Genomic DNA, 14213 nt, shown 5'->3' on the forward strand with positions numbered 1-14213 from the left:
TATTTTTAGTAGAGTTGGAGTTTCACCATGCTGGGCAAGCTGATCTCTAACTCCTGACCTCATAATCGCCCACCTTAGCCTCCCAAAATGCTGGGCTTATAGGCATGAGCTACTGCGCCTGGTCCATGGGTTACTTTTTACAGAGACCATTTATATGAACTATAAGTGATCGTTTACTCCTCAGTCAAATACTGCATTTAGAAAATCACCTTCATAAAAGTACAGATGTTACATCTTTATTTTTCCTACCTGATTTGTAAATTTGTTTTGACATATTTGGAGTTCATTTAGTGTTAAAAATTTTATATATATCATTGGTCTAAGTAAACTATATTTTCATCCTATTCTGTTCAATTATTTTGTGCTAATATTGGTCATACTTAGCTTTGTTAAGTTTACTTAGAGAAAAGAAAAAGAGTGTTCTTTGCCAGAAATAATGTTTATCAACTTATGACATTGATCCATAGAATGTGTCTTATAATTTGGTTGAGATTAATATAAATATTCCTTGCAGGAACACTGTGTTCTAACCTACTGAATACAAATATATGCTATGTCATAGTCTGTTGATTTTACCAGCTGGGTACATTCATTGCCATCATCTTGTTCTTGACTTCTCATTCTGGCTTTTGTTATTTACTTTACTGCAACAAACACTCCTTTGTTTGAATAGTTGTTTAGTGGGGATTAGAGCTGTTAGCTAAGTCTGTAAAAATGGGTTCATTTTTACTTGTTTGTCAGAGAGCTAGTTGCCAGACTAGCTACATGTCTCAGCAGAAAGGGAAGTAAGGCTTTATTGCTGGGTGAGACTTAAACCTTTCAGACCACTAATTCTTCCTGTCCAGAATAGACCAGTAACAAACAGATTGGAAAAAATGGATGAATTAAAAATGTATAAAAGAATTAAAAATTGATTATATACTTTATCAAATTATGAAAACTCAAGGGGAACTTTTGCATTTGTCCTTAGAGTACTGTATGAAGAATTTCTAATATTGTAGTATAATTTTACTGTTTTACTATTTTTTTACTTTTATTTTTACTTTTTTATTTTATTACTATTTTTATTTACTATATTTAATTTTACTGTTTTATTTACTATTATTTTACTATATTGTGTTTGCCCAAATTTATTGTTTTTCTTGTGATTTGCTTTTTAGTTAATACTTTTTCTGTTCATGAGTGTTAAGATCGTTACTTTCAGGAATCAACATTTTTGTTTAAAAAATTATATTTCTGATTAAAATTAAAATATGAAAAAATATTTGGATTAAGAATCAGGAGCTCTAGTCTTGGCCTTGCTACTAGCTTTTAAAAACATGCAGTTGCATTATTTTGGCCTTATATTCCTGATTTGTAAAATGTGGAGGTAACCTACACGATCTCTAAGGTTTCTTCTAGTACTAAAATTCTAGGGGATACTGTTTTTGGTGAAAAATTATAAAAATTACAAAATGCTTTACAAATGTAAAGCAGAATAAGTATGTTGGAAACAAATTCACTTAACAAAAAGTCATTCTTTGGCAAATTTGTAGAATTCATCAAATCTCTTAAGCAAGGGGTTTCTTTCTTAGTAACCCTCTTGTAAATATGATAGGTCTTTGTACAAATACTGTAGTGTTGAAAATCAGTGGTGATATAAGGCCAGATATTGTAAGCCTTCTTAAGGCAATAGGAATTAGATGCTGTTGACATCAGTGAAGCTCCCATACTTATGTTAGCTATTTTTTCCCCTGCATTTGGTGGTTTATATTGATGAAAAATGGAAATCTGACCTTGTAGGCATTTTCACAACACCATTCATTCCTAATACATATTACTGTTTTGTCATTTAACCCATAAAGACATTTTTAAGTATTTTGTTTTTCAGTTTTCCCTTTGTTCTTTCTTAAATAACAAGTAGATACAAAATTGAGGAAGATCTTGAAAGAAAAACTATTCAGTGATGGCCACTGCTCATTCAGATGCCATCTGCCATGTGTTCTGGATTAGAAACACATGCTAATTTATTTGAGGGGCCTTATTTATAATGTGTGAGTATGTGTATGTGTATGTATACGTATGTGTCTGTGTGTCTGTGTATATGTGTATAAGTTAGCCAAGACACTTAGCTAATTTCAAGTCACTTCAGTTTTCCCCCTCTTTCAACATAGATTCTTGTTCAGATTTGGGAACCCATTCAAATAACTTTTGCCCCTCTCTTACAAACTTAATTTAATGCAGTGTTCTGTAAGTGCTTCTGATGGGGAGAGATTTAAGTAGAAAACAATTATTCTACTTTTTATTTTTAATTATTTGAACTAGGTGAGCGCTATGTACCTGGAGTAGGAAATGTGACCAAAGAAGAGGTCACAATGAGAGAAATTATTCACTTGCTTTGCATTGAACCTATGCCACACAGCGCCATTGCCAAAAATTTGCCTGAGAATGTAAGTCTGATTTTGATTTTATCTCTGTTTGCCTCAAGATGATAGAGTTTTTTTTAAGAAGCTACTTCAAAATTTTAGGCAAAATGTTCTATATTATTACTTTACAGATGTAAACCAATCACTTTCATCCTTTAGTGGTATAAATTTTAATTCTGGGTGAAACTCCTTTACTTTTTGTTTACTTAGATTATTCCAGAGGTAAAAAGGGAACTCCCTGACGTACTGAGACTGGGTGATGTGTTAATATGGGTCTTCTGAGAAGCAGATGTCGTGACAAAACATTAAGTTTTTTTTATTAAGGAAAATGGCCAGGGATCTGGGAACGACAAGGGGGCCCATCAGATTCTGATGCAAATCTGATTCCCAGTGAAGTAAAGAGGGAAGGAAAGTTAAATAGAAGTATCCCAGAGTGCTGGGCAGCCTTTCCATCTGTGCCTTCCCATGTGTTCCAGAGTAAGCCTGCATTAGTATCTCTGCCTTGCCTATTGTCTGGGAATGACTGGTGAGAAGCTTTGCCTCGGTTTCACCAGAGCACAGCAGTTGAGGCATGTGGTCATTTATTCCCTGTAATTAGAGGTCTGCAAGGTGCATTCTCATGACCACCACAAGTGGTATTTGTATTTTTGTGTATACAGATACTGCAGTAATAGTTCTATAGGTTATGAGTCTCATATTTTTTCCCTTTAAGATTTGAATATGAGTTAGAAAAATGATTCTTAAAAAATAATTATACTTATCTGTGCTGTCAAGGCTTTCCAAAGAGGTAGAATAGGGATACACACACACACACACACACACACACACACACACGCACGAGACGAAGTCTTGCTCTGTCACCCAGGCTGGAGTGCAGTGGCACAATCTTGGCTCTTGGTTCACTGCAGCTGCCGCCTCCCAGGTTCAAGCAATCCTCCTCCCTCAGCCTCTTGAGTTGCTAGGATTACAGGTGCGCGCCACCACACCCGGCTAATTTTTGTATTTTTAGTAGAGATGGGATTTTGCCATTTTGGCCAGGCTGGTCTTAAACTCCTGACCTGAAGTGATCCACCCACCTTGACCTCCCAAAGTACTGAAATTACAGATGTGAGCCACCGTGCTTGGCCACGGAAAGGCACAAGTATATATATATATTTTAAGGGAGGTTACATTTCTTATCTTTATAAGACAACAGGAATCTATGAGCTTACTGTAGTAGTTTGATTAGGTCCTTATCTTGATTTAAAATGACTTTGTAAAAAAAATAGTATACCCTCTTTAAGGAAAAGATGAGGCCAGTCAGATTAAAACTATTATAATTGCAGAAGGTAAAATATAATAGGACATACAGACATGGGTATTGCTCTACGTGACTAGTTGGAGCTCAATAATTTTGTTACCTTGATTTTAGGGATTAGTACAGCATGGGCATGTGCATAAATGATGTGGGTGATAAACATACAACATTAAGAAAAGCTTCTTTTCTTTGAAATATTGGTAATACTGTGTGTGTATGCCATAGATCTATGTGTATACATATACACACATATGAAGGTAAACTTAGATAACCTTTCTTAAACAGTTTATACATACATCTTATCACTTACAAAGTTGGACTCCCAAAACATAGATAATTGGTTTTAGACCTAATTTTTTAATAGTGGAAATTGATGTGTTTCTTTTATTATTTACAAAATACTTACTTCAGAGGTGCAGTTGAAAATGTATTTCACTTCACAGAGAAGTGGAAGTCACTATATGAAGGTAAAAATGACAAAAATATTGTTTTGACAGGAAAATAATGAAACTGGCTTAGAGAATGTCATAAACAAAGTGGCTACATTTAAGTAAGTGCTTAATATTTATGCTTATTCTAAAAGGTAGATTGATCCTTGTTGTTGTACTTTGAATACTTCTGAAGTTCTTACCTGAACTCCCAAGAATAAGAGTGGAACACAGATTAGAAAGCATGGCAATGAGGGGCTCACAGTAGACACTTTGTATCTGTTTGTTGATAAAATGAATGTTTTTGGCAGGTGAATGAGAAATATTCTTTTATGATATTAGATGATTTATTTACATAGTAAACAGACTTTTTGGATAGTCTCTTTCCCATTAATTTGAACCCATGATTTCGTTTATTCTATAAATTTTTATTTTATATGCGAATTTTGGATTTTTCTCTAGTAGAATTAAAACAGCATTTTATATTTTCATTTAAGTATATAAAAGAAAGAAAAATTTAATTGTGTTAACCTTTGAAATTTGAAAAATTGATACAGTATTGTGTTTACAGATAAATTACTAGTTTCAAATAACTTTAAAAATAGGGTATAGCTTTTCTTATGATCTAATAATGTTCAGTGAAATATTTGACTTAGAGATTGGATAGAAACCAAAAGCTATTTAATGTTTAGAACAAATATGAAGTACTCCTTTTGACCTTAATGATTTTTCCTTATAGTATAAAGGATTCGGCATTGTATTTTCATTTCCAAATTGCTAAGGTTATGATGTCTCCCTACTATTTTAGATTTGACCTTAGACAATGAAGTGTCTAAGGCCAATGAAGTTTTCTTTAGTTGAATAGACAAACTTTAGGCTTCAGAGACTCAAATCTCTAAAAAGCTTTAGAGATAGGTTATGGGATCAGTTCTACATAGCATAAAACAGACTTCTCCAGATTTGTTTGAATTTCATTATTACAAAACACAGCTGTTATCAGGCTTTGTGTTTACAATGTAGGCTTTTAGTTTTATTATTGGAATGGAATTTATAAACTAAATGAGATATAATTTTTTCTCTGTATATTTTGACTTCTAGATTTTTAGGTTTTTATTTTGTCTGCATTTTATACTTCATGAACACTACAGTTCATCTTGTATTTTCCATCTAGGAAACCAGGTGTATCAGGCCATGGAGTTTATGAATTAAAAGATGAATCATTGAAAGACTTCAATATGTACTTTTACCATTACTCCAAAACCCAGCATAGCAAGGTAGAAAAAAGTATCCTTTTCAGTAGCTAAACCTAAATACTTCATGCTTTCTAACTCCACAGAAAATTTTCACTTTTTCTACAGTTTCATGCTGATTGTTATTAATAGAGGGCATTATGTCAAGAAATAAAAATTGAATCAGTAATGTTATCTAGTATACAGGCAATATTCAGATTTTCCTGATTATGCTACATATGTCCTTTATAGCTGTCTTGGGAAGAGGATTCAGTCAAGCATCATGCATTTCATTATTATCACACACTCATTTAATTGTCATGTTTCTATAGTCTCCTTTTTTTTTTTTTTTTTTTTTGAAAGGGAGCCTCGCTCAGTTGCCCAGGCTAGAGTGCAGTGGCACGATCTTGACTCACTGCAGCCTCAGCCTCCCAGGTTCAAGTGATTCTCCTGCCCCAGCCTCCTGAGTAGTAGCTGGGACTACAGGTGCACACCACCATGCCCAGCTAATTTTTGTATTTTTAGTAGAGACGGGGTTTGACCATATTGTCCAGGCTGGTCTCGAACTCCTGACCTCAAATGATCCACCCATTTCAGCCTCCCAAAGTGCTGGGATCATAGGCGTGAGCCACCATGCCTGGCCAGTGTTCTCCATTCACTTAAAGGATAATTCTTTTGCATTTTTAAATTTCATAACATTGGCATTTCTATGGAGTACAGAATAGATTCAAGTTAAACAATTTTTGGCAAGAATGCTATGTAAGTGACATATTGCATCACATCATTAAGCACATATGCCTTTTTGTCCCATGAAAGATCATGTTAAGTTTGATCACTTACTTGAGGTGATGTCTGGCTTTGTCCTTATAAAGTAAATACTTTACAGCCCGTAGCATAGTACCCTGTACATAATAGGTACAGGTAAATATTTTCAGTAGAAAAGAATGGAGACTAAGTTCTTGATGAGGAATATTCCTCATCTATTTTGCATTAGTTTTCTCTAGAACACCATTTTGTTTCTGGCACAAAGAGGCATTTTGAATACATGCTTCATTATATAAACTATTTTAATAGGTGGTTGGGTCTTTCCTGACTGCTTTAAAGTCTTTTGTTTCGTGCTTGCAAAGCAGTATACTTAATGATAGTTTTTTTTTTTTATAGGCTGAACATATGCAGAAGAAAAGGAGAAAACAAGAAAACAAAGATGAAGGTAAAAAGTGAGATTCTGAATTGACTGATTTTGGCTATTTTCTGTGGTTTTGTATCAGCGAAGCATATAGTTTTTTGGCTTTGTTGGTTTTTGAGAGTGGGCAACTCAAGGAAGTGCAAAGAACTTTTTGCTTCTTATTCACATATTAAGATGTGGTATATATCAGCAGTGATTGAATTTTAAATTGATGGCAAATGTTCATTTTGGGTGGCTGACTTAGTACTTACATTACATGTAACATTGATATTTTCAGTACTGGAAAGGTAACAAAAAAGCATCTCTTATTTTGCATGTAATTTATTATTTTTTGACATTTGCAATTTAGTATGTAGTAAAACCCAAATAAAAATGTGCCTGTTTGTCTCTTTCCTCATCCATTCCCCACTTCCTGTAGCATTGCCACCACCACCACCTCCTGAATTCTGCCCTGCTTTCAGCAAAGTGATTAACCTTCTCAACTGTGATATCATGATGTACATTCTCAGGACTGTATTTGAGCGGGCAATAGACACAGATTCTAACTTGTGGACCGAAGGGATGCTCCAAATGGTTTGTTTTCCTAAAATATTTTATCTACATCAAGTTCTAGAGTTCTTGAGGATCTGGAGAATATCTTGGGTATAACTTCAGTTGGAACCGCATCTAAAGCACCTGAAATGTAGGGGTCATTAAAAATAGCTTATACATACCACAGACTTTTTTAGTGATACATTCTCATGCTTTTAGCATCCTTACTCTTGGGAACCATTTCTGTTTAATAAAACCCTTGAAAACAAAAACAGGCGTACTCATGCTAATAAATTGACATGTTATTATTTTGTCATGATTTTTTATATTTTTAGTTTTACTTGGATTATAAGGAGACAGTTAATAAAGGTCTGAAGATGGGTCTAGACTTCAGTCTTGGGTTTCCCCACTTTCTGTTTAAGTAGCAAATAATAATTTTCTCATTAGTAAAATGGATATAAGTGTAATTATTTTTAGAGGTAGAAGAATTAGCTAAAGTGAAAGCAGCTATTTTTCCTTGTTACTGTTACAGATAAATACATGTTACTTAATTATGCCACGTCATTGTAGTTGTAACTCTATATTTATACCTGCCTAACTAAATTTTCAGTTTTCCTTGAATATTGTTGGTCTGCAGATTCTAAATGCTGTCACTGCCATATGTGTATCACAATTTTTTTTATAACACTGATAAATACAATCACTAGTAAATTATAAACCATACATATATGTTTGAAATCAAGTTAAAATTTCGCTCCCTGAGTCCTAGTGCCCTATATAGGATATAAGCATTATTAAAGTTTTGCATGTATAGAACTACCTATTTTTGATAGCTGCGTATTCCATCATATGGATATGATGTGTTTAAGTAGTCTCCTATTAATAGACATTCAGGTGTTTCTAGGTCTTTGCTGTAACAAAGAACAATAAAATATACTTTCTTGTATGAATATTTTTGCATACTTAAGGGAGTGTATTTGTCATACTAATTCCAAGTAGCTGGTATATATCTTTACATTTTTTATAAATGTTTTCAAATTACCCTCCAAAAATGTTAAACCAGTTTACTTTCCCATCACCAGTATGGTCAAAAGTGCCTACTTCCCAATACCTATGCCAGCTCTATATTTTACTAAATGCTAAAATTTTTGCCACTGTAATAGGTGAAAAATAGGATGATCTTGTTTCAACTCATTTTTCTTCAAGTGAAGTTGAACTTTTTTTTTTTTTTTTTTTGGTCAGAGTTTCACTCTTGTCATTCAGGCTGGAATGCATTGACACCATCTTGGCTTACTGCAACCTCTGCCTCCCAGGTTCAAGCAATTGTTCTGCCTTGGCCTCCCCAGCAACTGGGATTACAGGCACCCACCACCATGCCCATCTAATTTTGTATTTCTAGTAGAGACGGGTTTTTACCTTGTTGGCCAGGCTAATCACAAACTTTTGACCTCAGGTGATCCACCTGCCTCGGCCTCCCAAAGTGCTGGGATTATAGTTGTGAGCCACCAGCACCTGGCCAAGTTGAACATTTTTCATATCTGTGTTCATTTCTCTTTCTGTGAACTGCTTAATGTGAGTGTTTTTTTACTTATCAGATTGCTTAGTTTTATACTTCTCCTTAAAATAGATTTACCTTGCTGGGCATGGTAGCCCATACCTGTAATCACAGCACTTTGGGAAGCTGAGGCAGGAGGATCACTTGAGCGCAGGAATTTGAGACCAACCTGGTCAACATAGTGAGACCCCGTCTATAACAAAAAATACCATAAGCTGGGCATGGTGCTGTGCACCTCTAGTCCCCAGCTACTCAGGACACTGAGGCAGGAGCATCACTTGAACCGGGGAGCTTAAGGCTTTAGTAGGCTAGGATTGCCCTGCTTCACTTCAGCCTGGGTGACAAAGTGAGGTCTGTCTCTGAAAAAAATAAAAATTAAATTAAAAATATATTTACCTGAAGAAGCCCAGTTTTTAAGATCTCTTATTTTCCTCCTTCAGGCTTTTCATATTCTGGCATTGGGTTTACTAGAAGAGAAGCAACAGCTTCAAAAAGCTCCTGAAGAAGAAGTAACATTTGACTTTTATCATAAGGCTTCAAGTATGTTTGAGTATCACCCTTCAACACATTTATCATAGAAAGTTTTGATCTTAAGGAGTTGTAATTTGTCAGTCCTGAAAGTTTATATCTTATAGAGTTTTAATCTGTCAGTCCTTAAGACATAGGAAACCCTGAAATAATTTGTTCGTTTCTAGCATTCTTAGTTTTGTAACTGATATTTTCAAGCATATTCATATAGTTTTAATCTCTTACTGTAGTCTTTACTACAGTCTTTTCACTACATGTGCTCCCCACTTTTTTTTTTTTGGTTGCATATATTGGTGTTTTTTGACTTTCATTACTCACCTCAGTGTTATCAAATATTTGCTGCTGTGTCAACCATAGCATTCACTTGACATGTCTATATGAGATATTAATGTTTCTGAATTTTAAATGATAGAAATCTGAATAACTAACGTTCATTTTACATTGTATTCAACTTGGAAGAAAAGGATAGGTTTAAATTAGATTTCTAATAAAAGCTACCTGATAAAGATAGTTTTTTCAAAGCACATTCCAGGCATGTTGATTATAAAAACAATAGAAGACTAACATTTTCTATTTACATGCTGTAGTTTTTAGATCCTTGAAGACATCAAAAACATATTCAGTTTATGGACATCCCCCACTTTGATATTTTGGCAATTTTGTTTCTCATTAAGCACTTTTGCTTAGATGTTGAGTCAAGCGGAGGAAAGACCAGAGACAGATATTTAGGGTAGCTTTCACTTAGCAGTGCCAGTAAAAGATGTAAGAGAGAGACTTAAATTCAAGTTTTTCTCATACATCATTTTTAAATGTAGTAGATCATATCATTGTAATCCAGTACTTCACATAATTGCAGATTCATCCATTGAAAAATTAATGTAGTTAAGGGATTGATTGGCAAACCTTGGTTATCAATGTAAATAACGTTTACTAGAAATTATAATTTGTACATAATTATGAAGACATAATCGACCCTCCATGTCTGCAGGTTCCACATCTAAGGATTCAACCAACCACAGATTGAAAATATTCAGGGGGAAGAAAGAAAAAGGATGGTTGCCACTGTACTGAACATGCACAGACTTCTTTTTTCTTGTCATTATTCCCTAAACAATGTTATCTAACAACTATTTACATAGCATTTACATTGTATTAGGCGTTATAAGTAATCTAGAGATGATGATTTAAAGCATACAGAAGCAAGTATGTAGATTTTATGCAAATAATACACCATTTTATATAAAGGAATTGAGCATTAGTGGACTTTGATGTCCGTAGGGGACCTGAAACCAATCCCCTGAGGATACCAGGAGGTGATTATATATATTTATGATGTGTGATTTTGTGTTTTAAAAAAGGATTGGGAAGTTCAGCCATGAACATACATATTCTTTTGGAAAAACTGAAAGGAATTCCCCAGTTAGAAGGCCAGAAGGACATGATTACATGGCTACTTCAGGTAAACTAAAAAGTAAATTGATCATATCTTGGTTTAAATATTTAAGAATTCTCTACTTGCTTCTAAAATTAAATCACTATACTATTGTAGACATTTACTACTGATTTTTCATTATCACTTTTTTATGTTAATAATTCTGTTTTTCTATGTTTTAATGTAGTTTTAAAAATTAAGATTTATTGTTTTGTCATTATTTAGTCAACTTCATTGAATACATACCATGTGCCATGCTCATTTATGGATTTCTAGATGGAACAAGACAGACAAGGTGCTTACTGTCATGGAACATATACTCTAGCTGAGGGACAGACATTAAACAAACAAACAAGAAAATATCAGGGTAATTCAGTAGATGAGTAAGGGGTTACTTTGGGTAATTAGGGAAGGCCTCTCTCAAAAGGTGACATTGGAGCTGAGACCTGAATGCCATGGAGTCAGTCTTGGGAGAATCTGGAACAGTACTCCAGGAAGGGGGAACAGCACTACAAAAGCTCTGTGGTGGCCAGAAAGAAGGCCAGTATGGCTGGAACATAATGAATAAGGGATGGAAAGGTAGGCAATGAGGTCATATGGGCAGCTAGAGCCAGATCATATAGGTCCTTATAAGCCAGCATAAAGTGATAAATTTTATTTTTGAGGACAGTGGGAAAGTATTGGAGGTTTTTAAGTGACCTAATCTATATTTGTGCAAGATGGTGTTGACTCTTGTGGAGTAATGGATTACAGAGGGTACGCATGCAAGTAAGGAAACTGTTAGGAGAGTATTGCAGTAATTTTGGCATAAAATAAGCATGACCTAGGCTAAATGCAGATTGTAAGAATCTGAACTGATTAAGGTTTATGTTGAAGGCTTGTGGAGGTAAAATCTATAGTACTTGCTGATCAGTTTGATTGGGGGGGATGAAGGAAATCAAGAAATCAAAGATGAGGCCGGGCGTGGTGGCTTGTGCCTGTAATCCCAGCACTTTGGGAAGCCAAGGCAGGCACATCACCTGAGGTCAGTAATTTGAGACCAACCTGGACAACGTGGTGAAACCTCATTTCTACTAAAAATATAAAAAATTAGCCAGATGTTGTGGTGCATGCCTGTAGGCCCAGCTACTCAGGAAGCTGAGGCAGGAGAATCACTTGAACATGGGAGGTGGAGGTTGTGGTGAACTGAGATCATACTACTGCACTCTAGCCTGGGTGACAAAACAAGACTCTGTTTCAGAAAAAAAGGAATCAAAGATGACTCCTGGATTTGGTGCTTGAGCTTATTGGGTAGGTAGCATTGCCTTTGGGGTTGAGTGAATTAAATAAGCAGGGGAGAGATAGGCCAGGAATGTTACTTTAATGGAAAATCCTTCACATGGAAACATGAAACCAGGATTATGGAGCTTCTGTACTCATTACATTCATTAAAATATTCTGATGTTTATAGCTAAATATTGTTTTGATAATTAGAATGTATAGAGTAGTTCTTTTTTTAACATTCTTATCGTTGGTACTGATTTGTACTTTAAGAGGGCAGCTCTTTTTAGTACTTAATTAGAAACAGTCCTTTAAGCTTGATGTAATGATATGTAACTATAAGATAATGATATCAAAATTCTTGAAGTAGATTTTATGAGTATTTAGTATTTCTGTTAAACTAGCCAATAATTTTAAGATAGAAAATCAAACGAAAGTAAATAACTACTAATAAGTAAATCGGGATACCATTTAGTTCAGCTTTCATATCCCATTGAGATGGTGTTATGAATTGCAGATCTAGTCCTGAAAATTCATTTTCGATTAGAATGCTAAATTTTATTAATATATATTAAAATCACACATGTCTGCTGTTAAAAACATAGTATACTCTCTCCAGATGCTTAATTTAAAGCTATGTTGTAAATGTTCATTGTGGGAAGTTTTTCCTCATGAGACCAAGGTTCCTTCAAAATATAAATAAATTTTACTGGGCACAGTGACTCACACTTAAAATTCCAGCACATTGGGAAGCCATTTTGGGTGGATTGCTTGAGCCCAGAGTTCAAGACTAGTCTGGACAATGTGGAAAAGACCCATCTCTACAAAAAATATAAAAATTAGCCAGGGGTATAGTGGTGTGCACCTCTAGTCCCAGCTACTTGGGAGGCTGAGGTGAGAAGATGGCATGAGTTTAGGAGGCAGAGGTTGCAGTGAGCAAGAATTGTGCCACTGTACTCCAACCTGGGTGACAGAGTGAAACTGTCGAATAAATGCATGCATGGTGAAACCTTGACCTTTATTTGTAAGAATGAGACATTTCTGTATAAGCTGTTGTGGAAATGTCTCCAAAGGTAAATTATTAAGTGAAAAAAGGAGGTGTGAAAGAGTATGTATGGTAGACTCTCTTTTAATAAAAATAGGTGTAAATATAAAAATTATATATTCTAATAATTTTTACCTGTGAAAAAATATTGGTAGTCTGTATTTTAGTTGTTGCTTTTGGAGGGGGGCATTGTAATCAGGAAGAGGAGAATTTTACTTCTCATTTTGTATCTTTTTTTTTTTTTTTTTGATAGGGTCTCGCTCTGTTGCCTAGTCTGGAGTGCAGGGGTGCAGTCTCAGCTCACTGCAACCTCCACCTCCTGGGTTCAAGAGATTCTCCTGCCTCAGCCTCCCAAGTTGCAGGCATCACAGGCGTGGACAACCACGCCCAACTGATTTTTGTATTTTTAGTAGAGACAGAATTTTGCCATGTTGGCCAGGCTGGTCTCTAACTCTTGACCTCAGGTGGTCTACCCGCCTTGGCCTCCCAAAGTGCTGAGATTACAGATGTGAGCCAACACATCCAGCCATCATTTTATATATTTGTCTTTATGTATTTTAGCACAAAAATGTTATTTTAAATTAAAAAAGAATTTTGTTTCCTGGCAAATTCCTCGAAAGCTAACAGAGACATGCTCCCAGCTACATGCCGAATCTACTGATTCTGCTACCAGTGGCCTCCTCCTCAGCTAGATTGCTCATTGACTAGGGCAGGTGTTTGTCACAGTCATGGTCACTTTTTTACTTTATATATTGAAATAGTTTAAGTGAAAGATGTTTGGAGATATGATGCCACAATCAGATTAGTGAATGTTTCTGTTCTTGATCAGTCCAACAGTCTAACTAAATCTTTTAATGTTTCACCTGTTTTTCACAGATGTTTGACACAGTGAAGCGATTAAGAGAAAAGTCTTGTTTAATTGTAGCAACCACATCAGGATTGGAATCTATTAAGAATGATGAGGTATGACACTGTAATAACACTGTAATAATGATGATGTTCATCTCTGTCTTTGAACTTTATTGGTATAAGGGAGCTGCTTTTTGTTAGGAGAAACCTGTTTATTGTAAGGAATATGATATCTGTCCATCTTTTATTCATTATGCTTCTATATTTCGGGGATTAATGGTACGTGACACTTAGTATAATTTTTGTATTTTGCAAAAGCAGGAGAAATTGATATATAGTAGAGCTCTATTAGAAATACCATATTTTGGGCCGGGCGCGGTGGCTCACGCCTGTAATCCCAGCACTGTGGGAGGCCGAGGCGGGTGGATCACGAGGTCAAGAGATCGAGACCATCCCGGTCAACATGGT

The 14213-nt window shown here is 35.2% G+C and overlaps 1 protein-coding gene across 1 annotated transcript in view; it reads left to right on the plus strand.

Moving 5' to 3' along the window:
• UBR1 (ubiquitin protein ligase E3 component n-recognin 1) overlaps positions 1-14213 on the plus strand; it is a 178133-nt gene that overhangs the window by 83497 nt on the left and 80423 nt on the right. Inside the window, exons 22-29 of the mRNA XM_032297878.1 lie at positions 2305-2429; positions 4200-4252; positions 5302-5404; positions 6521-6569; positions 6964-7118; positions 9072-9171; positions 10518-10618; positions 13773-13862. Coding sequence (XP_032153769.1) covers positions 2305-2429; positions 4200-4252; positions 5302-5404; positions 6521-6569; positions 6964-7118; positions 9072-9171; positions 10518-10618; positions 13773-13862 — 776 coding nt within the window. The remainder of the gene's footprint in view (positions 1-2304; positions 2430-4199; positions 4253-5301; positions 5405-6520; positions 6570-6963; positions 7119-9071; positions 9172-10517; positions 10619-13772; positions 13863-14213) is intronic.

The sequence above is a fragment of the Sapajus apella genome, unplaced genomic scaffold (assembly GCF_009761245.1).
Source record: "Sapajus apella isolate SASKATOON/1434 unplaced genomic scaffold, GSC_monkey_1.0 scaffold37, whole genome shotgun sequence".
Lineage (NCBI taxonomy): Eukaryota > Metazoa > Chordata > Mammalia > Primates > Cebidae > Sapajus > Sapajus apella.